Source organism: Paroedura picta, chromosome 3 (assembly GCF_049243985.1).
Source record: "Paroedura picta isolate Pp20150507F chromosome 3, Ppicta_v3.0, whole genome shotgun sequence".
Taxonomy (NCBI): Eukaryota; Metazoa; Chordata; class Lepidosauria; order Squamata; family Gekkonidae; genus Paroedura; species Paroedura picta.
Window position 1 is genome coordinate 66,810,376 of NC_135371.1, and position 21,450 is coordinate 66,831,825.

At 47.0% G+C, this 21,450-nt stretch overlaps 1 protein-coding gene across 7 annotated transcripts in view; it reads right to left on the reverse strand.

Annotated features, from left to right (window-relative positions):
* Positions 1 to 20,062, reverse strand: part of DBN1 (drebrin 1) — a 56,403-nt gene extending 36,341 nt beyond the window's left edge. For 6 of the 7 annotated variants that reach the window (XM_077326221.1, XM_077326218.1, XM_077326224.1 and 3 more), the window contains exon 1: positions 19,848 to 20,062. In XM_077326221.1, coding sequence (XP_077182336.1) covers positions 19,848 to 19,933 — 86 coding nt within the window. In that variant the 5' untranslated portion in view covers positions 19,934 to 20,062. Of the gene's footprint in view, positions 1 to 11,835; positions 11,989 to 19,847 lie in introns of those variants that run through there. The other variant, XM_077326222.1, reaches the window with a different exon arrangement.
* Positions 20,063 to 21,450: the final 1,388 nt, after the last annotated feature.

Genomic DNA, 21,450 nt, shown 5'->3' on the forward strand with positions numbered 1-21,450 from the left:
CAATGCATGGGATGCGGGGAAAGCATTTATGAGGGGTTTCTTCATCAACCAAAGTGCAATTATTAGAAAGAAGAGGGAAAAAAGACAAAAAGAATTATTAGAACTAATTCAACATAAGGAAAAACAACTTCAAATACAGAAAACTAGATCTATTGTTAAGGAGATTAATATTATTAAAAAGGAATGGGAAGCAATTATGGACAAAGAATTAGAATGGAATCGGGAGTGTCTCAAACAAAGAACATTTGAAACCTCAAATCGACCTGGGAAATTATTAGCCTGGAAATTGAAAAAACATAAAGAAAGCAGAATTATTAACAGAATTAGGTCGGGACATGAATTAATATTTGATCCAAGTAAAATTAAGAGTGAGTTTGTAAATTTTTTTCCCAATCTTTATAAACAGGAAGAACCAAAAATAGATCAAATTAGAAATTACATCGAACAACAAAAAATAAGAAGTTTAACTGAAGAACAGAGGGAAATATTAAATAGTGAAATTAGTTTAGAAGAGTTTGAGACAACCATTAGTAAGCAAAAACTAAATAAATCGCCAGGACCTGATGGCTTGTCAGCGGTTTATTATAAAATGTTTAAACAAGAATTGGTAAAACCTCTACTTGAAATGATGAACCAGGTACTGAAATTTGGTGAAATTCCAAACTCATGGAAAGAGGCAAATATAACACTCATACCTAAAGGGAATGTGGACCAAGAGGAAATAGCCAATTTTAGGCCCATATCACTTTTAAATAATGACTACAACATTTTTATGAGTATACTGGCACAAAGACTGAAAAGGGTTTTGGCCGAGTATATCCACAAAGATCAGGCGGGCTTCTTACCAAAGAGAAATGTTAAAGATAATATGAGAGTAGTACTAGATATCCTTGAATATTATGAGAAACACTGCGAAAAGAAGGTGGCTTTAATTTTTGTTGATGCTGAAAAAGCATTTGACAATATTTCTTGGTATTTTATGTTGCAAGTTTGTGAAAAGATGCAGATGGGGGAACATTTTTTAAGGAGTATAAGATCAATTTATTTAGATCAAAAGGCAAGAATTATAGTAAATAGTGATTTATCAGAAGAATTTAGAATATATAGAGGGATGAGGCAAGGGTGTCCACTCTCACCCCTACTTTTTATATTAGTTCTTGAGGTATTATGTAATAAAGTTAGATCTGAACAAGGGATTAAGGGCACTAAAATTGGTCAGCAGGAATATAAATTGAGAGCATTTGCTGATGACGTCTTCTTCTTAGAGGATCCCCTAAACAATATGAATGAAATGTTGGAAGTTATTAAGGACTTTGGTCAGGTAGCAGGATTTAATAAAAGTAAAACGAAATTATTGATTAAAAATATGAAGCATGAAGAAGTGGTAAATTTACAGGAGATGAGTGATTTGAGATGTGAAAAAAGGTACAATATTTGGGTATCTGGTTGACTAATCAAAACATAACATTATTCCGTAATAATTATGAGAAAATATGGGAGGATATTAAGAAAGATCTAATTTTATGGAATAAACTTAACCTCTCTTTTTTAGGAAGGATTTCAGCTATAAAAATGAATGTGTTGCCAAGGATGATGTATCTATTTCAATCAATCCCGATTATAATTAAGAAAAATTGATTTTTAAAATGGCAGAAAGATATTCAAAATTTTGTTTGGGCAGGGAAAAGACCAAGAATTAGTTATAGAATCTTATCAGATTCAAAGGAAAGAGGTGGGTTATCTCTTCCAAACCTGTATCTATCATGAGGCTGTTAAATTAGTTTGGATTAAAGAATGGGTGACATTGCAGGATACCAGACTATTAGATCTTGAGGGTTTTGATAGACGATTTGGATGGCATGCTTACATGTGGCATGATAAAGAGAGGATACATAAAGATTTTAAGAATCATTTTGTAAGAAGAGCCTTACTGCAGACATGGAATAGATATAAAGTTAGGTTAGAGAGGTGTACCCCACTTTGGATTTCTCCTAAAGAGATAGTTAAAAGACCAGAAAAGAATATGAGAGATCAGTGGATTAGATAGAGATATTTTGACTAACTCTAAAGAAGGCACTAAAATGTTGAGGTGGGAAGAAATGTCTGAGGCAGTGGATGGATGGTTTCAGTACCACCAGCTATATGAATGTTTTAAGAGAGACAAAGCAACGGGCTTTAGTTTTAAGAAATCCAGATTTGAGATAGAGATAATAGACAAGGATGAGAAACTTATATCAAAGGCTTATAAAATGCTATTAGAGTGGGACACTGAAACGGAAAGTGTTAAATTAGTCATGGTTAAGTGGGCCAAGGATCTAGGCTATCCCATAGATATGGAGACTTGGGAACATTTATGGAAGAAACAAATTAAGTTCTCAGATAGTTATGATTTGAGGGAAAATTTTTATAAAATGTACTTTAGGTGGTACTTTAACTCCGTCAAAATTGGCAAAATGGTCTCAGGATACTGACAAGAGATGTTGGAAATGTAAGATAAATGAGGGCCACTTTTTCCATATGTGGTGGAGCTGCCCAGGGATGGCTAAATTTTGGAACAAAATATATGCAGAACTTAAGAAAATGCTGGGTGTTTTCAAAAAGAAACCAGAACTATTTCTATTAGGTATAACGAGGGGTGAAATACCTAAAGAATTGAATATATTGTTATTGTATGCCTTAACAGCAGCCAGAATGGTGGTAGCAAAAGTTTGGAAAACAAAGGAGACCCCATCGCTGGAGGATTGGAAAATGAAATTATTGGATTTTTCAAAAATGGCTAGACTCACAGCATTGTTTAAGGACACAAACCTAGAAAAGTATAAAAATCAATGGAATTATATTTTGGAATTATATGGGGAAAACATATATAAATTTGGAGTGGGAATCCTCAGTTGAGATTTAAATAGGAGGTTCAGAATTTGTTTATTTGCATTTGTCTCAGTGTACAAAAATTATACAATATATTGTATAAAGTGTTACTGGAAGTTTAATCATGTTATATTGGAAGTCTACAAGATTTATGTTATTATAAGGTAAAGGTAAAGGTAAAGGTATCCCCTGTGCAAGCACCGAGTCATGTCTGACCCTTGGGGTGACGCCCTCTAGCGTTTTCATGGCAGACTCAATACGGGGTGGTTTGCCAGTGCCTTCCCCAGTCATGACCGTTTACCCCCCAGCAGCAAGCTGGGTACTCATTTTACCGACCTCGGAAGGATGGAAGGCTGAGTCAACCTTGAGCCGGCTGCTGGGATCGAACTCCCAACCTCATGAGCAAAGCTTTCAGGCGGCTGCCTTACCACTCTGCGCCACAAGAGGCTCTTTATGTTATTATGGAAATGTATTATTAATAAAGTTACTAATAAAAATTTTTTAAAAAAACACAAGATGCCATAGTCCCGCTGTATATCATGTCAGACCCCACCTGGAGTAATGTGTGCAGTTCTGGAGGCCGCACTTCAAAAAGGACATGGTCCAAATTGAGGGGGCTCAGAAGACAGCGACAAGGATGATCCGGGGCCTAGAGACTGAGCACTATGAGGAAAGGCTGAGAGATTTGGGAATGTTCAGTCTCGAGATGAGGAGGTTGAGAGGTGACATGACCACTGTCTTTGAAAGACTGTCACTTAGAAGAGGGCAGGAAAAGATTGGCAGCAAAGGATAGGGCATGCAGAAATTGGTTTAAGCTACACATAGAATGATATCGGATAGATATCAAGAAATAAATTCCCAGAGTCAGAGTAGTTTAGCAATGAAATAAGCTGCCTAAGGAGGTGGTGAGCTTCCCCTCACTGGTAGTCTTTAAGCAGCAGCTGGACAGATACTTATCCTGGACACTTTAGGATGATATTGCATTGAGCAGGGAGTTGGACTAGATGGCTTATATGGCCCTTCCCAACTCTATGATTCTATAATGCTGGCTCTGGGGGACATTCCGCAGATCGATGAGATGGCCTTGAGATACCACCGCTCTAGAAAGCCTCTGCTGTCAGGAATTGTTTGATTGTGCCCAAGGTTCTCAGAAGCTCAATAATGACCATGGCAATGAAGGCCCACTGCCACCATGGGGTCCTTCCTCATCTCTTCACAAACACACTTGTAGAGACAGTATCAATTGAGTCTTAGTTCATCTACTCTGGCTCCCTATTTATTTCCAGGCCCAATTCATGGTGCTGTTTGGACCTCTAAAGCAGTGGTCCCCAACCACCGGTTCGGAGACCAGTAGCGGGCCACAGATCAGTCAGTACTGGGCCGCAGCTCCTCCTCCTCCCCAGCTGCTGCCTCAGGGGCTGCCCTGCCACTCTGCCGCTGGCTCACCTTTGGTGCTTTCCAGCGGCTGCCATGACTGGGGCTCCCCCTTGGCGTGGCACTGTGCAGCTGCTGCTGGTAGAGCCCCCCAGCGAGTGGCGGGAAGTCAGGGGTGCCAGCGGGAAAGCAAGTGGAGCAGGGGCTCAGGCGGCAGTGATATCCCTCGGCAAAAGACTACCCCCCTGGGACTCAGTAAAATTGTTAAGTGTTGACCGGTCCCCGGTGATAAAAAGGTTGGGGACCACTCCTCTAAAGCCTTAAGCACTTTGGGATCAACTTACCTTAAGGACTGCATATCCCTGTACTAACCTGCCTGACCGTTATGGTTATCGAAAGAGTAATTCTTGGAATTCACTGCCATAGGAAGTGGTGGCTGCTACAAGCATAGAGAGCTTCAAGAGATAAACATATAGATCAGACGTCTATCAGTGGCTCTTATCCAGAAGGTATAGATGGAGCACTATGTCTAGGGAAATGATGCTTTGTAGTCAGTGCTTGGGGGGCAACAATGGGAGAGCTTCAGGAGCTCTGGCCTCGCTGCTGAGTCTCCTTAGGGAACCTTGTTTTTGGCCACTATGACACAGGACTGGGTGGGCTATTAGCCTCACCCAACATGGCTTATTTGATATTCTTGTCCTCTGAGGCCCTCCTTCAGGGCCCATAGCTTTCTTGGTTTGACAGGGAACAATCTGAGATAGAGCCTTCTTGACCACTGTGCCAAAAGTCTACAACTCCCTCCCTAGAGCTCTCTAATTCTATCTTAACCATACGTCTTATATATAAAAGAAAAAGTGCCTTGTAGGTAGCCCTGTCTGGGTGGTGGGTGGTGTCCGGGTCAGCTGGCCGCCTCTAGGAGCCGCGCACCCCACCGGCACATCATGGCAGCCCTCCGATCAGGAGGCAAGGTGCCTCATACTGTGCGGGCTGCGGGGGAAGCTGCAGCCTCGGCGGGTACCAGGGGGGCCTTCCCTGCGGGTCGCAGAAGCGCCAGGTATACTCTGCGGCCCTTGGGGAAGCAGCCGGGGGGGGGGGGCAAAAGCCCATGCTTACAAATGGGCTTTGAAGCTAGTAAGTATAATAAACAAATTAAATTAAAAAAATAAATACCTTCTGCCAACAGGTGACTTTGTTTTGTCAGGCCTTTCTGCAATGATCCCTCCTCTTTGCCTGACATTTTACTTTGCTGAATATTTGGTTTATATATGTACTTTTAGTTATGGGTTTTAAACTGGTTTTATGGTATACTTGTATGATGTTGTTTCAAATATTAGCAGTCTAGGTGGCCTTGAGCAGCACATATAAATAAAATAAATTTAAAATCAGAAATAGAAGGATGGTGTTGCCGCAGTCACTAGAATTTTGGTCTAACAAAGGAGCTAAACTAGCACACATATTTCCCCAAAATGAAGATAAAACAGGCGATGGTCTGACAGAGCAGCTGTGAATATGGGTCTACCAGAAAGCAAAGGGAGTTAGGGGCTTTCCAGACAATGTACTTTGATAGAGGGAGGGAAGAGAGGAAATGTGTTCCACTGACTAATTTGCTGAGCACCTTCCAAATGATATTGCCCAAGCAAATGACTAGGAACACTGGAGAAACAGCTCCCCAGCATTCAGCCCACTGAACAGTGAGCACCACCTGGAAGGTAGCTGATGGGGTAATAGAGGAAGCAGCTACTGCCCATGACCTTAGCCATGACATCCTCTGTCACACACCTCAAGGAATGCCTGCTTCCCTATCATGCCTCTGTCACACACAAACCAACCATGGCCTATAGCTGGGATCTTTCCTGGTCTCAGAAACCATGCCAACAAAGTCAAGCATTCTCAGAAGCTAGGACAGACTTTCTCAACCAGGGTTTCATGACAGCAATGGAAGGCTTTCCTAAGTTTGGTGTACTGGTTAGGAGTGCGGACTTCTAATCTGGCATGCCGGGTTTGAGTCTGCGCTCCCCCACATGCAGCCGGCTGGGTGACCTTGGGCTTGCCACGGCACTGATGAAGCTGTTCTGACCGGGCAGTGATATCAGGGCTCTCTCAGCCTCATCCACCCCACAGGGTGTCTGTTGTGGGGAGAGGAAAGGGAAGGTGACTGTAAGCCGCTTTGAGCCTCCTTCGGGTAGGGAAAAGCGGCATATAAGAACCAACTCTTCTTCTTCTTCTGCCTAATCCCATTTTAAAAGCCATCTAATAGCTAATAATCATTGCCCCATCATGCATCAGCATGCATTGCATGAAGGAAGTATTTCTTTTCAGCTTTTCTGAAGTTAACTGCTCATTACTTGTGTTGTCTAACCCCAGAGTCCTGCTTTGTGTGAGATTGAGAAGTCTGCTATCTACTTTCCTTAGTTCAAGCATAATCTTATAAAACAGTGTTATGTTCACCCCCACCATTGCCCAGTTATTCTTTCAAAATTAGAAATTTCCAAATGCTTTAATCTTTCTTTGTAGGGGAGTTGCCAACCAAGAATTTTGCAAATTATGGGGTATAATTCTCCTCCTCCTCCTCCTCCTCCTCCTTCGTGGGTGAGAGTTAATTCATTTTAATGTGTATTTCAAATTTGTTCAAACATTTATTGGGTGATATGACCATATATGGTCATATTAAACCACCTGCCCCTCCAAAAATGACCATTGATGGGCTTGGAGAGGGTGGGAGAGGGAGGAGCCCTGGGTGGGCATGAACACAGCTATGCTTCCAACCTATATTCTGTACGATTGCACCATTTCTGGGATTTCTTGAAGCCCAAAGAATGTGTCAGAGTAAAATGGTAAATAAAGGCAGATGGTAAAAAAGTTAATAAAGGCAGTTCTAGGCTAACAGCCTTTGTGATTTGGCCTTAAAATCACATACTGAATCTGAAGAACTGGAATAATAATAATCTTTATTCTTGTATCCCGTCCTTCCTGGTAGCTCAGGGCGGGTGACAACACGAGTTGAAACAATCAATGTGTTTAAAAAACAGTAAGTTCATTAAAACCTTCACATACATTCTATTTGCCCTATACTGTAAAACGTGGGAGGGGGGATTTCAGATCTTCTCGAAGGGCCAGTCCTTCTCCTATTTTAGCAGTGAGCATTTTTGTTGTTCCACCTAGCTTCAACCATATGCCTGGTGGAACAGCTATATTGCAGGCCCTGCAGAACTGGTTGAGGTCCCACAGGACCCTGATCTCCTTTGGCAGAGTGTTCCACCAGGCTGGGCCAAGGGTTAAAAGACCCTGGACCGGGTTGAGGCCAAACTCACCTCTTTGGGGCCAGGGATCCTTAGTAGGTTTTCGTTTGATGACCACAGTGCTCTTGGGGGGGTATAGTTGAAGAGGTGGTCCCACAGATATACTGGTCCCAGACTATTTAGGGCTTTAAAGGTTAATACTAAAACCTTGAACCTGATCCTGCCTCCAATCTGGGGCCAATGCAGCTGGGAGAGTACTAATGGCATATGTGCTCTGCACTGGGCCCCTGTGAAGAAAGGTACTGAATAATACAACTCACTTTAGACGTGAAATTGATTGGAAGAATAGATGGATGCTTCAACCGAGAATGGGATACAATGGTTGGCTTCTGCTGGAATACACCCACGGAAAGGCTTGGGGGTTCTGTTTGTCTCAGACCAGCACAGGTGGCTCAAGAGGCACACACCAGCTTTCAATAACTGGGTACATCAGGAGACTGGACTCTCTGGTTCAATGTAATCTAGAAGCAGCCTGTGGTTTCATTATGTTTCCTCTCACAACTTGCTCCCTCTCCTTTTACATGGAACTGTTCTTTTCAAAAGAGAGCTTTCTTTTGATTACAGGTGAACTACAGATAAGGAGTAATGTGGGCAGGTCAACTTTAGGGGGTCCCATTTTCTACAAAGGCAATGTTCCTATTCTTCTTCTAGTGTTCATCCTAGATTTGGGACATGTTATCCTGCTACTATTCAAAATCTTAAAATATAATGCAGTAAAGGGGCTATACTTAATATGCCAGCAAATTTGGAAAACTCAACAATGGCCACAGGATTGGAAAAGGCCAGTTTATATTCCAATCCCAAAGAAGGGCAATGCCAAAGAATGTTCAAACTACCGCACCATTGTGCTCATTTCTCATGCTAACAAAGTTATGCTCAAAATTTTACAAGCTAGGCTCCAGCAATATGTGGACCGAGAACTTCCAGAAGTACAGGCAGGATTTCGAAGAGGCAGAGGAACTAGAGATCAAATTGCCAACATACGCTGGATCATGGAGAAAGCTAGGGAGTTCCAGAAGAACATCTACTTCTGCTTCATTGACTATGCTAAAGCCTTTGATTGTGTGGAGCACAACAAATTGTGGCAAGTTCTTAAAGAGATGGGAATACCAGAGCATCTTATCTGTCTCTTGAGAAACCTATATGCAGGTCAAGAAGCAACAGTGAGAACCGAGCATGGAATAACTGATTGGTTCAAAATTGAGAAAGGAGTTCGGCAAGGCTGTATACTGTCGCCTTGCCTATTTAACTTGTATGCGGAGCACATCATGAGAAAGGCGGGGTTAGATGAGTCACAAATTGGGATCAAGATTGCAGGGAGAAATATCAACAACCTCAGATGTGCAGATGATACCACTCTAATGGCAGAAAGTGAAGAGGAACTAAAGAGCCTGTTGATGCAGGTGAAGGAGGAGAGTGCAGAAGTTGGCTTGAAACTCAACATCAAGAAAACAAAGATCATGGCATCCGGCCCTCTCAATTCCTGGCAAATAGATGCGGAAGAAATGGAGATAGTGACAGATTTTATTTTCCTGGGCTCCAAGATCACTGCAGATGGGGACTGCAGCAAAGAAATTAAAAGACGCTTGCTCCTGGGGAGGAAAGCTATGGCAAATCTAGACAGCATCCTAAAAAGCAAAGACATCACCCTGCCAACAAAAGTGCGTCTAGTCAAGGCTATTGTATGGCTGCAAAAGTTGGACCATAAGGAAGGCTGAGCGTCAAAGAATTGAGGCTTTTGAACTCTGGTGCTGGAGAAGACTCTTGCGAGTCCCTTGGACTGCAAGGCAAACAAACCGGTCAGTCCTAGAGGAGATCAGCCCTGACTGCTCCTTATAAGGCCAGATCCTGAAGATGAAACTCAAATGCTTTGGCCACCTCATGAGAAGCAAGGACTCCCTGGAGAAGAGCCTAATGCTGGGAGCGATTGAGGGCGACAGAAGAAGGGGACGACAGAGAATGAGGTGGCTGGATGGAGTCACTGAAGCAGTCGTTGCGAACTTAAATGGACTCCGGGGAATGGTAGAGGACAGGGAGGCCTGGAGGATCATTGTCCATGGGGTCGCGATGGGTCGGACACGACTTTGCACCTAACAACAACAACAACAATCCTGCTATGACTCCTAAGAAGTAAAGACTGGGAAAGAGCTATCTTGAATATCCCTTTGTTGGAGGTGGTGTCCAGACCTTCTAAGGGGAGCGAATAGAAACTTTCCAGAGGGAGCTGGGGGGAGCAGAAGAGTTTGACTCAACCCAGGCAGGCAAAGGGCCAGGGGATGTGCTTGAACCACTTTGCATTCCCTTCTTTAAAAGTTACTTTTTATATTAACTGTTATAGATATAGATGGCAAGTGTCCTGCTGTGCCAATATAGCAAGACAGCTTGCTAATCTTTTACAACTTCGCAACAAATCACAGCAAGTCAACTTTACTCTCCCCCACCCACTGCAAAAACCACCCACCTCTTTCAGTCAATGCATGTCTTTTTCCCCACCTTCATTTTAAACCAGAACTGTGTGCTACCCCTTATCTAGAGCAGGGATTCCCAACCAGGGGTCCATGGGAGCTAAGGACGGGGTCCACGACTATTCCCCCCCACCTAAATGGACTTGGCCACAAGCTAGGGAACTGGCTGCTGCCACCTGGAGGACTCGGTGGATAGGCTGTGGGTGTAAAAACCAAAGGGAGGGGAGTCTGTTGTGGCTTGGTATGGGGGGGTCCATGGGGGGGTTCTCCCCTCTCGAAGTAGTGGGGGGAGGCAATGGAAGAAGGGTGAAGGGTGTAGGTGGTTATGCCACTTCTGGAGGGTGTGGAAGTAAGGTGTGGCCATCTGGAACTTGTGGGGGTCCTTGAAGCCTGAACATTCATGGTCAAAAGGTTGAAATAGAGCAAAACACAAACATGCTCCATCTACATCAGGGAAATGAAAAGTCACTAGCCCTTATTCCCTGTTGCAAAAAAATTGTGTATCATGGAAAAGAAGTATATGCTGTAGGGGCTGCCACACTTTCCCACAGAGAACCTTTTAAAAAATGTCTGAAAGGTTTCCAAGACTTAGTACAAAAACAAGATAGGGATGAAGGAGAGAGGAAATAATAGTTCATCTCCAACTTTAGCATATACAGTTGACAAAACATTATACTTGGAAATGCTGGAGCTCTAATTTTGAACATGAAGGATCATGATGCATTAAAAAGCAGAGAGCAGCTCATGAGGAGTCTTGCTGTCCTGCTATACCCTGGAAGAATGGATGAGATGGGTACAGGGAATCCACAGAGGCGCTGCTAAGGTAAGATGTCCTTTTTGCAGGTGACTTTGTGAAGCGATCCAGCCTAGCACAATCACAGCCACCCACACTTCCCTGTGTGCAACAAGAGGCATCTCATTTAGGTAGTCCTACACTAGCATTTCAGTGAAAGTATCTGAAGCAGAGTGGAAGGACTAAAACAGAAGGAGGCAGCCCCCACTCCCCAATTTAAGGTGTACCAACTTGTAATGTCACAAAGGCCATCATGTCAGGCTGCTGGCAGGGCAAAAAGTAACTTCACTCGGGAATAGAACTGGTCCCTGTGGGTGGGGATGGTAGCAGACCAGCAGCAGCTGCTCTCCAATAAGTGGAGTCAACTAGGTCTTCCCAGCCATACAACAAGGGCCAGCTTGAGCAGCAGGCAATTTTGTGGGTGAGCTGTGCAAAGGAGAATCCCTGCCTGGTTGTCCTCATTCTCACCCTAGAGCAGTGCCATACAGGCAGTGCTTTTTACCTTCTCTGAGGTACATGCTGCTTAGCACTCAAAAAGGCTGTAGGGCTTGGGGGCATGGATTCTGGCTCTTCCAAGAGGAATGCCCAAAACAAAGGCACAAAATGGTGTTCTGCCCCGGCAGCCAGAACATTCAGAGAGAGGGGGAAATCCCTCACCATGATCCCGCCCAAGTGCAGCTGGACTCTTGCTGACTCAGTTTTAAGAGCATGCCTGTGTTTCTCCTAACAGCAGAATTGTCCTTCTGAAGAGGATGAAGCAAAGCTGCTCCCCTTCATCAACCCCACATCCCTCCTGTCTGTCCACTCTGTTATCATACACATTCCCCTTTAAAACAGTAAGCCTAATAGACCACCACATCTTTGCCAGTGAGCCAGGCCCACATTCAGAAAGGAAACCCTGGTGCACAGGACTGCAAACCTTACCTAAAATGGGATTAGGAGGGGGGAGGAAGGCAGTCTCCTTTAAGAGACTCCTGGTGGCCAGCGTCTCGTGTTCTGTAGCCAAAGCCACTGAATGCAAGCATAAGTTACATACCCGAGTGTAGCACCAGGTCTCCGCAGCCAGAGCAAGAACAGGTCCCTGCCCCCACAAAGGAAGAGGAGAGGAGCAGGCTTCCTCCCCCCCCCACTATTGTGCAGCCCCTAGTCCGTCCACATGTGTTTCTAATGCACCATGAGCCCCAGGGAGCTGGCGTGGGGAAAAACGGCACCAAATTCCTTTCTGATCAAGTAATGGGCCCCAGCAGCCTCCGCAAAGGGGGGGGGGGGAGGGCAGCCTGGCCTGCCAGACCTTATGCAAGGAGGAGACACAACAAACTAAAGCTCCCCTTTTGTGGCCTTGAGATAGGGAAAGCAGTGAATGGGACAAGGCCATTCCAGGCATCTTTAAAGCAACGCAACACCAATGCTATGACACTGCAGCCCATAGCTGTTTCACCTTTTAGCAAAGTGTTCTGCATTGCCTATGCCGTCCTACAGCTCTCTGCCCCCCCCCCCCCAGCTATGCTCTAACAGAGTCCAATGGGGTAGCCATGTTAGTCTGCTGCAGAAACTTGCCCCAGATTACTTTTGTGTTTTGGCTCAAAAAGACATGAAATTCCCACATCTGCCAGTACACTATTTGGGAGGGGAATCCTAGCATAATCTCAGGACAACCGAAGTGTCTGACAGTAAGCCCCATCCTCACATACACCCCCCCCCCCAATTCATGCTCCCCGTTACAACTTGTGTGTGGGTTTGACTGTTGAGCATTTCAGCAAAGTACAGTCCCCACTGAGTCCCAGGAGTGACTCCAGACCTGCAGGACCAAAAGACCACCCGGGAGGTTAACACTTAGGGTGCCACAAGTGGGCAGGGGAAAGATCACCCAAGTTGAGCCATCCCCCCCCCCAACCAACCAGCAGCACAGAGGTCCCGTCTTTGTCCATTCTCTTCTCTCAGCCAGCTGCAGTTTCTGCCACACTAAGCACTTTTATGGACTCTCAATCAGGATTCACTCTCACCAGGTAATTGAATTGATGCCCCAAAGCCCAGCAGCAGTCAAGCACTGCCTGGGGATTTACGGCTCCCCTCCCCAAGATACTCTATTTCACCCCAATGACCTTCAGCTCCAAGAGCTGGTCAGGTGCCCTCCCCTCCTTTTCCCACTCCATTGTGGGATGGAATTACTCAGACCCCATATGCTTTGGTGCACTGACAGCTGCTGGGCTGCCAGGGTGGGGTTTATGGAATAAAGAAATGATTGTTCAGCCCCACTGCACAGCCATCTTCCAAGGGACTCTTCCCCAAAAGAAGAATGTAAATGCAGAATTGCCTAGCCCTGCTTCCTAAAAGTATCAAAAAGGACTTGATTGTTGCCCTGTTTTCAGAACTAAGGATAAAGCTCCAGAACATCAGCAACATTATTATTAATTGCATTTATTACCCTCCCCTTCTCTTCAGACTCAGGGTGCAGTGCCTCTGAGCACATGCCAAGCGCTTTTACTTCAGCACCAAGTAACCACAATCTGCCTCAACGTATTTGAGATTAAGCAACTTGATTGCCTGACAGGGCTTAAACTTTCAGAAATTAAGCACTGTCTCCAGGGTGCCTCTGATAGGTGCTTTTGTGCCTTGAGGCTAAGTCTTCATGGTGTTTCATCTTTCATTTGCCTCCTCAAGAACTGGGAGAGGTAGCTAAAACGCTTTCAGTTCCCTTTTCACACCACTCTCTGGAGCTACAGAGCACACCCACACGATGGGGAATGCAAGATCCATCTGAAGAACTGAAAAAGTCCCTAAAATAGGGAAAGCCTTAAGAGACAGACTCAGTTAAAAGGAGAAGGGAGCCACTGATACTTGCAAAATAAAAGTGATAGTGATTAGGTACTAGAAGATTTATAACAATAAAAGGAACAGGCTGGAAATGCAAATCCTACTTTGATCTTTGTTACCTTTGAAACCCACACTCCTCCCCCCCCCCCCTCAGGCTCCAAGCCATGCAGCTTCTAACCACTTCTAGAACTAGATGGCTTTGAGCTCAGGCACTGGCCTCATCTATTTCAAAGCCCCTCACCCTCCAGAACACCTCTTCCTACCCCTTCAAGTGTCTCTCAGGCGGCTTCCACACTGAGGCTTCCCCCCCTCTTTTTGGCATCCAAACTGGAACTGAGTAACCACATGACATCATACACTAATCATGCTCCAAGCGCCCTTTTTCTATTCCCAGCATGCTCAGTATGGAGAGGAAAGGTAGGCGACGGCAAGCCGCTTTGAGACTTCTTCAGGTGGTAAAAAGCGAGTACAACCCCCCACCCCAGCTCTTCTTTCCCCATCCTGCTTCCCTACCATCTTCAAAGCACAGAGCTGTTCAAGACCATTACTGTGCCGTCTGGCCAGGAAGGTCACATTCTCCAAGCGCCTGCCCCCACTGATGTCATTTTCCTTGAGCCAGCCTCTTGCAGCCTCCATGTTGGTTGCTATGTCACCATAGTTTTTTCTTTAAATGTTGATCAGTAAATGCAATCGCCATGCAATATTAATTGCCCCCTCCCAAATCACCTTCAGCTGTATGGCAGCGGTGGTGGAAATGCTGGGGAGATAGCTGCTGAAAAGGCTAGGGCAAAAAACTCCCCCATGGAAGCTTCATGGCCAATGAGGAAGCAGAATGGGGAATCCCCAACACGTAGATATCCCTTCTGTGCACTGGCTACCCCCAAACCTTGTCAGCTGCCTCAGTGTCCCAGTTTTTCTAATCTTGCATGAGTCTGTTCTTCTCTTCCCCATGCTGACTGGCACCAGAGGCCTGCCCCCCTGTACTAAAAGCAGTGAACGATCTCAAAATGAAGAAACGTCTCAGTAATGGGCATCCTGAGGCAGCTGGCAGGCGTATTACAGGAGGAAATACTTTTGCTGCAGCAGCCAAAAGGGACTTCTTTTCCAAGGGCCAGTTTGGTTTGAGCACTTCTGCTGTTCAGGAAATAGGAAGCGACAAAGGAAGGCCAGAGAGTCTGATGCAATTGGGAGCCAAATAAAGGCCGTCCAACAGGCAAGCGATCCCAGTGCCAATGGCAGGAGAAAAGCAGCCTAGGTGCCGGGAGTTACAAAACATGAGCAAGGAAGGGAGAGGGAGCTACTAGAGACTCCTATTCTTGTGAATAGGGCTGGCACGTCAATGGAAACTGAAGTGGTAATGAAAGCTGGGAGGAAGAATGGTGGGAAAGGGGGGGAGGGAGAGAGGGAGGGGACAGTTTCAGGAACTAGATTTTAAAAATGTTGCCACTAGGCTCAGAATGTGCAAGGCCAGCTATTCTAGCAGGAATAGACAAGGGAGGCTGGGCAGAGCCTAGAGTCCCTATCCAGATTCTTGCCAGATTACAGGGGAGCGTCATAGCAATTTTCATCCTGCAGCTGGAAGAGGGAAGTTAATCTCCTCCCTCTGCAAACTGCCACAGGCCAGAGCCCAGCAATCAAATCAGAGTGGTGCCACAGCCCTCCCCAAACTAATGCCAGGGTAGGGATTTTCCTCTTCTGATCTATGATATGCTAAATGTTGCCTTACCTGCTTATTTGGGAGACCCAGCCATCTCCGGCACAAGCCACTCACAAAATGCTCACTCCAACTATAACACAACAAGGTCACTAGAACAAGCTTCGGACCCTAGGGATATCTTGGCAAGCGCCAGACAAACACAAGGTCTTCTGTATGATCAGAATGAGCTAAGGGCAGCCCTTGTCCCCAAAAGCAGTCTGCCAAGGGGGCTTTGACTCTACCAAAGCGAGATTCCCTCAGGCCCTCTTCTTTTCAAGCATTGCCTTAGAAACAAATCCATTAACACAGAGTGTTCATCCCACCTCCAGCTGTAGATGACCCTAGCAACTGACCTGGTTTTCTGGGACGGGATTTTCTTCCACTGGCATTTTCCTAAGCTCTTCTGGAGTTGTCTGAAAAGCAATGCTGGTTCCTCATGGGCCCCAGCTGCAACTACCTGGCATCCTTCAGTAATGGGTTAGTGCCAGAGAAATCCAATTGCCTTAGACTAGGTCCTCAAGAATTTTGCTCAGCTGCTCTCCCCAGTTATTTTTATTTATATTTGCAATTATTTACTACTGATATTTATACTCTTTTAGAATGTTAGTAAAACATTAAAAAGAACCCTGTCACTGTCAACGCAGCTTCTCTACTCTGTCAGAACTGAAGGAAGCAGTGATAAGGCAGCAGTCTTCAACCCATGGGTTGAGATCCTCAGGAGGTACAAGAGCTACAGCCAGGTGAGTCATGAGACATTCAAGAGTTGGCTTTTTCTTTTTTTTTTTTTTTGCTGTTATTTGGAAAGGTCTGTCACTAGTGCCTGTCTTTGGACACAAACTGAGGGGAACAGGGGTATAGTAGAGTGAAGAGGAAAATGCAAGGTAGAATTTGTACAAGGAAGAAGGAAGGCAGATTTGATGACACACTTCTTTCTTCCTTACAGAAGTTCGACCTAGCATTTTCTGCTGCCCCCCCCGCCGTACCAGCTGATCAAGAAACCCCCACCACCATCTCAGACAAACAGCAAGCCCCTCAATACTCCATGTCTGTTTGATGACCCCCCACTAGTAGGATCATCACTCCTGCTCCACCTTTTCCTGTCACATGACCCATCCCAGGGTCACATACTGCCACCTAGTGGCTAAAGGTCTAGAAAGGCTGAAGACTACTGGGATTGGGCATTACCTGCCCTTCATTTTCATGAAGTGACCTTGCATACTCAGACCTAAGCCACTTCAAGCACAAACAGCAGTCCACCCAATGCTGGCTTTATTTCCTGTGTACCCCCCATCCTTCTTACTACCAGCCCCCACTACAAATTGTTCATACATTATGTGCTTTAACCTCTCCTTATTGACGTCAGGTACATGTGAGAGACTTTCATGGGATGCCTCTCAGGAGGAATGAACTTTCTGTCTGAGGCTTGAAAGGATCAGGCAAGCATGAGCAGCTGGAGACCTTCAGCTCTGGACAGAGGAGGAGGTGGGAAACAGTCTAAAAAGAAGCCAGCAAGAGAACAAAATGTATTGCTGTCAAACTGGAGGGGCAGTATTCTAATGAAGAAGAGGAGTTGGTTGTTATATGCTGCTTTTTCTCTACCTGAAGGAGTCTCAAAGCAGCTTACAGTCGCCTTCCCTTTCCTCTCCCCACAACAGACACCCTGTGGAGTGGGTGAGGCTGAGAGCGCCCTGATATTACTGCTTGGTCAGAACAACTGTATCAGGGCTATGGCGAGCCCAAGGTCACCCAGCTGGCTGCATGTGGGGGAGTGCAGAATAGAACCCGGCATGCCCGATTAGAAGTCCACACTCCTAACCACTACCACAAACTTGCTCTCGGTTTTGAATAACCAGCCAAACTCTGGCCACCTGTATGCCTTACTACAAGCTGGCACAGTGTGTGGAACAGTGGCAGCTGACAAGAACCAGGCCTTATTCTGTCCCTCAACAAGCCATGAAATGCTGATGTAGGCATCTTCAGAGCTAATGTGGCAGCAGAGGTGAAGGGGCAGCTTATCAGGTCAGAAGAAACCAGTTAGGATGAAAAGGTATATCCTGCCAACAGAGCCACTATAATGTGAAAGCTCTCCTCTGGAAAGAGGCCACATTGGTCAAGAAGGAGTGGTGAAAAATGGCCCCTGAAGTGGTGCATCGCTGAGCACACAGCACTATTATAGGGATCTGGCCTTCCGGAGACAAAGAGCTTGCAATGGACAGAGAAAACCACAACAGGGATATAGAGAGCACAGCTCCTGGCAGACAGTGATGGGTAATATCAAGGGCAGGGTGTGGTAAGGAAAGTATGAAAGGGACCCAAGAGACTCAAGCTAGCAGTTGCAAGGAATAAAACCCCTGCATTTCACTTGAGACTGAGAGCAAGAGTAAGTAAAGCAGGCTAAAACACTGGTATAAGACAGTGATCAAGCTCTGAATTAGATTCAGCCATGTTGCTCTGAAACAGTGGAACAAAGTTGGAGTCCAAAGGCACCTTTAAGGCCAACAAAATTTTATTCAAGGTATAAGCTTTTGTGTGCAAATGCACTTCTTCAGAAGGAAAATGAGTTGGTCTTAAAGGTGCCCCTGGACTCAAACTAAGTTCTGAATTAGTAAGTCTTGTGAAAAAGCTGAGTACGTTTCTTGGAAAGCCATTCCAGCAACCATCTCCAGCATACCTGTGTTTTTTCACCCACTCCTATTCTTCTAACAATACAAAAATGACTGGTCCAGTGAGGCTTGCTCCATGTCTCCTATTAAATATTGTCTGCCAAACAATATTGCTTAAGCCAAACAAAGCAAAATTCACAGGGTATTATTAGCACATTTATCCACCAGTCACTATTTTTAAAATGAGGAAGTGACAGCTGAAAGAAGGCAACTTATCCAGGGTCTCAAGCAGACACGAATTTGGACCCAAGCTAAACCCTAAAGATTTCTTCCTTCTGGTGCATATCAGGTGCCTGATTGATAGCTCTGTAGCAGGAACATGAATTAGTTTCATTCAAAACAAGGTGGCAAGTCAGGTTCTGTTCCTTTAGGTCATTACCTGAATTTCTCCTGAGCAATCCTGAACAAACCTCTGAGTTATCCTGAAAACTGACTGGACTTCATCCTTTGCTATAGGTCTCCAGCTGTTATTAATACTGTGTAGCTCCAGGTAAGAAGCTCTCTTGGTTGCAAGTAGGAACACAGAGAGGCCTTACACAGCCATTCAAGCAGCTGCAAAAATGGAGCACATGCCTATTGTTTGGGGGCGCTTCATATCCAAGGCTCTGCTTCACTCCTCCTGCAGATCAAGGTTTCCCTATATAGCACAGGCCCAAGAGTGTCTAGGAATGGGGTGGTGGCCTGCTGACACAACCAGTGTCGTTTCTGCAAAGCGCCTGAGCTCAGGGTCTGTGAAAAGGACGGCCCTGAGCCAGACCTCACGCTGTTGCTGCTGCTGCTGCTGCCGCCGCCGCCGCAACCAGGAGAAAGGGAGATGCAGGCAGCAGCGATTTGCACATCCAGGCCTCGGCGGCGACAATGGAAAGATGCGACAGTTAGGGGCCGAGCCCTACTCTGATCGAGCTGGGAGGGCTGCCGGCGGAGGGCCCCCCCTCGCCTTCTGCCCCTTAAACCCCTCCTTCCCATCCTCCTCCAAGCAGGCGGCCCCTCCCCTCAAGTCTTCAGCCCCCCGCCTCCCTCCTCGACCAGCCCCACCTTCCTTTGTGTGGCGTCTCCCTCTATCAGATAACTTTCATCCCGAAAGGGAGGGGAAGCCGGGCCCGGAGCGAGGTAGCGCCCGCGGGATCCGCGCGCATCAGGGCCAAGCGCCAAGCGGGACGGCCCGGTCTGCCTTGCGAGGGGGCCACGGCGACGGCGGCGGGGGGATCGGGACAGCTCTGCAGGCAGGAGCAGGTGGAAGAGGCTCCGGGGACCCGCCCCCGCCGCATCCGAAAGGCTGTGCCGGGGGGAGGGGGTGGAAAGGAGGCGTCTTGGCCGGGGCGGGGGGGGGGGGGGAGATCTGTGCCAAGGCGCGGCTTCCAACCCCAAACGGAGCCGGGCGAGAGGGGGGCGCTCCGGGGGGGCCTCCTCCAAGGGTCCCCTCCCAAAGGAGCAGCATGGGCTCCAGGGCCAGGATGCCGTTCTCAACGCCTCCCCTGCCTCCACCCCCGAACTAGACAGAAGGCTACGAGAGCATCCTCAAGTGGTGCCCGCCGTGCGCCCCACAAAAGTGGCCTCGCCCCAGCTCCCGGCCTGGCCGCGCTACCAATGCACCATTTTGGGTTGCTCACGGCTTCTTCCCTCCCTCCGGCTGCTTCCCCCGCCGCCCTGTCCCCGCTTCGGGGGCATCTTGCCAGTGGGAGGGCGCGGATTCCCCACGATCAACCAGCGGGCATGATTGGAGTGGGAGTGGGGGGGGGGCCGCCGGCGGCTTACTTCCCCCGGCCAGGCGAGCAGGCAGGAGACACCGCCCACGCCCCCTTGCACAAAGCGACTGAAGCCACCGCCCCCCGTCCCCACCGCGGGGACAAAGAACCGGCTCCCCGGGGCGCTCACCAGTCGGTGGGGCTGTCTTCCGCGATCACCTCCTGGTACGAGGCCAGCAGCTCCAGGCGGTTGGCGCCGAAGCTCACGCCAGCCATGCCGCCGGCGAGGGGGACGCTGCTCCGAGGACTAGTCGGGGGTCCGGCGAAGGAGACGCAGAGAGACAGGCCCGCCTGCCTGCCTGGGAGACACTGCAGCAGGAGCAGCGAGAGCCAGCCGGGCGGGATAGGAACGGAAGCTCCGCCTGCGAACCCGCCCGGTCCTAGTGCCGGCCCACCCCATCCCTTTGGCCGTCTCCCCACCAGCGCCAGCCACTCACCTCCTCCGCCTCCCGGCTCAAAGCGCTTCAGCCATCTCGGGGGACCCCTCTGCTAGCGGGGTGGCTGAACCACGTTCGGGGAGTCAGAGAGAGGGGCTTCAAAAGAATCCACGTGAGGTGGGGGCTTTCCCTTGCAAGTAGATACAGGGCTTTCAAACTTTTTGGAAACGGTGACAGCGGATGTAAAAGAACTCCGCTCTTATCCCAGTTGTGGATTGTTACTTGGAGGGGAAGAAAGGCACTCTACAAGCTCCACTGTAGTCTCTGGTTAGATACACAAGACATGGCTCAGCTCCCACTGTCCTTGGTGGGACCCTGTTAGTTCACCACAGAGCACACAGGACGTTGTGAGGTCCGCAATGCATAGGGAACTGGGAAATGCAATACTCTGCCTTTTGCTGAATTTCACTAATGATCCCAGAAGGGCAAGTTTTCCATTATAGCTCCAGTCAGAATTTTTGAGAGTACATCCAGTCTGTTTTCTTTACAAAGGGATTCAAAGTGGATGCTAGAAGTTTCCAAAAATACAAAGCAAATCATTGTGACACTGATGCAAAGATTATTTAAATAATCTGAGTGGGTCCTGATTCAGTGGGATGGCGAATGTAGGCCCCAGGCTGCAAGCCATTGGCTAAGAGCCAAGAACCCTTCTGCTTGTACTACTGGGCACACCCAGGTTTAACTACCTGCAAGGAGAGGGAGAAACACATTTAGCTCATTTAGTATTCAAGTCTGCGATGGCAAGGCTAGCAGGATCTGCCCAACTTCCTCCTCTGCCAAAGAAGGCCCCGAGACATCACAGTGAGGGGCGGTATATAAATTAATAAATACATATTAATGAGGTGGATTAACAGCAATGAGAAGCAAACCGAGTGACATGCAGCATCCAATTGATACTGAAAAAGGTATCTGGTCATGATCAGGGATCTAGGAATCCCTACTAAGATTTCTATCAAGGATCCTATAGGTCAGCAAAAAGACAGGCTACCCATTATACTATCATGGCTGGCATAAGCCCACAACCATTTGCTGTTAGCCCTCCTGCTTCGTTTCTCCAAAACATTTTCAGTGAAGACCTTGAAGTCAGATGCTGCCTCAATTCCATATGAGAGCAATAACTGGACTGTCATGGCACCTTGGGTAGTAGGTGCCAACACACAGCTTCTTCGAGTGTGAGGTTTTTCTTAGCACTGCATTTCTTTTCTCAGTCACCTGGCTCTTCCAGATAAAGCCCATGCAGTTTCTAGCCAAAAAGCATTCTAAGCATGAGAAACTGGAGGTGGCCTCATCTTGGGG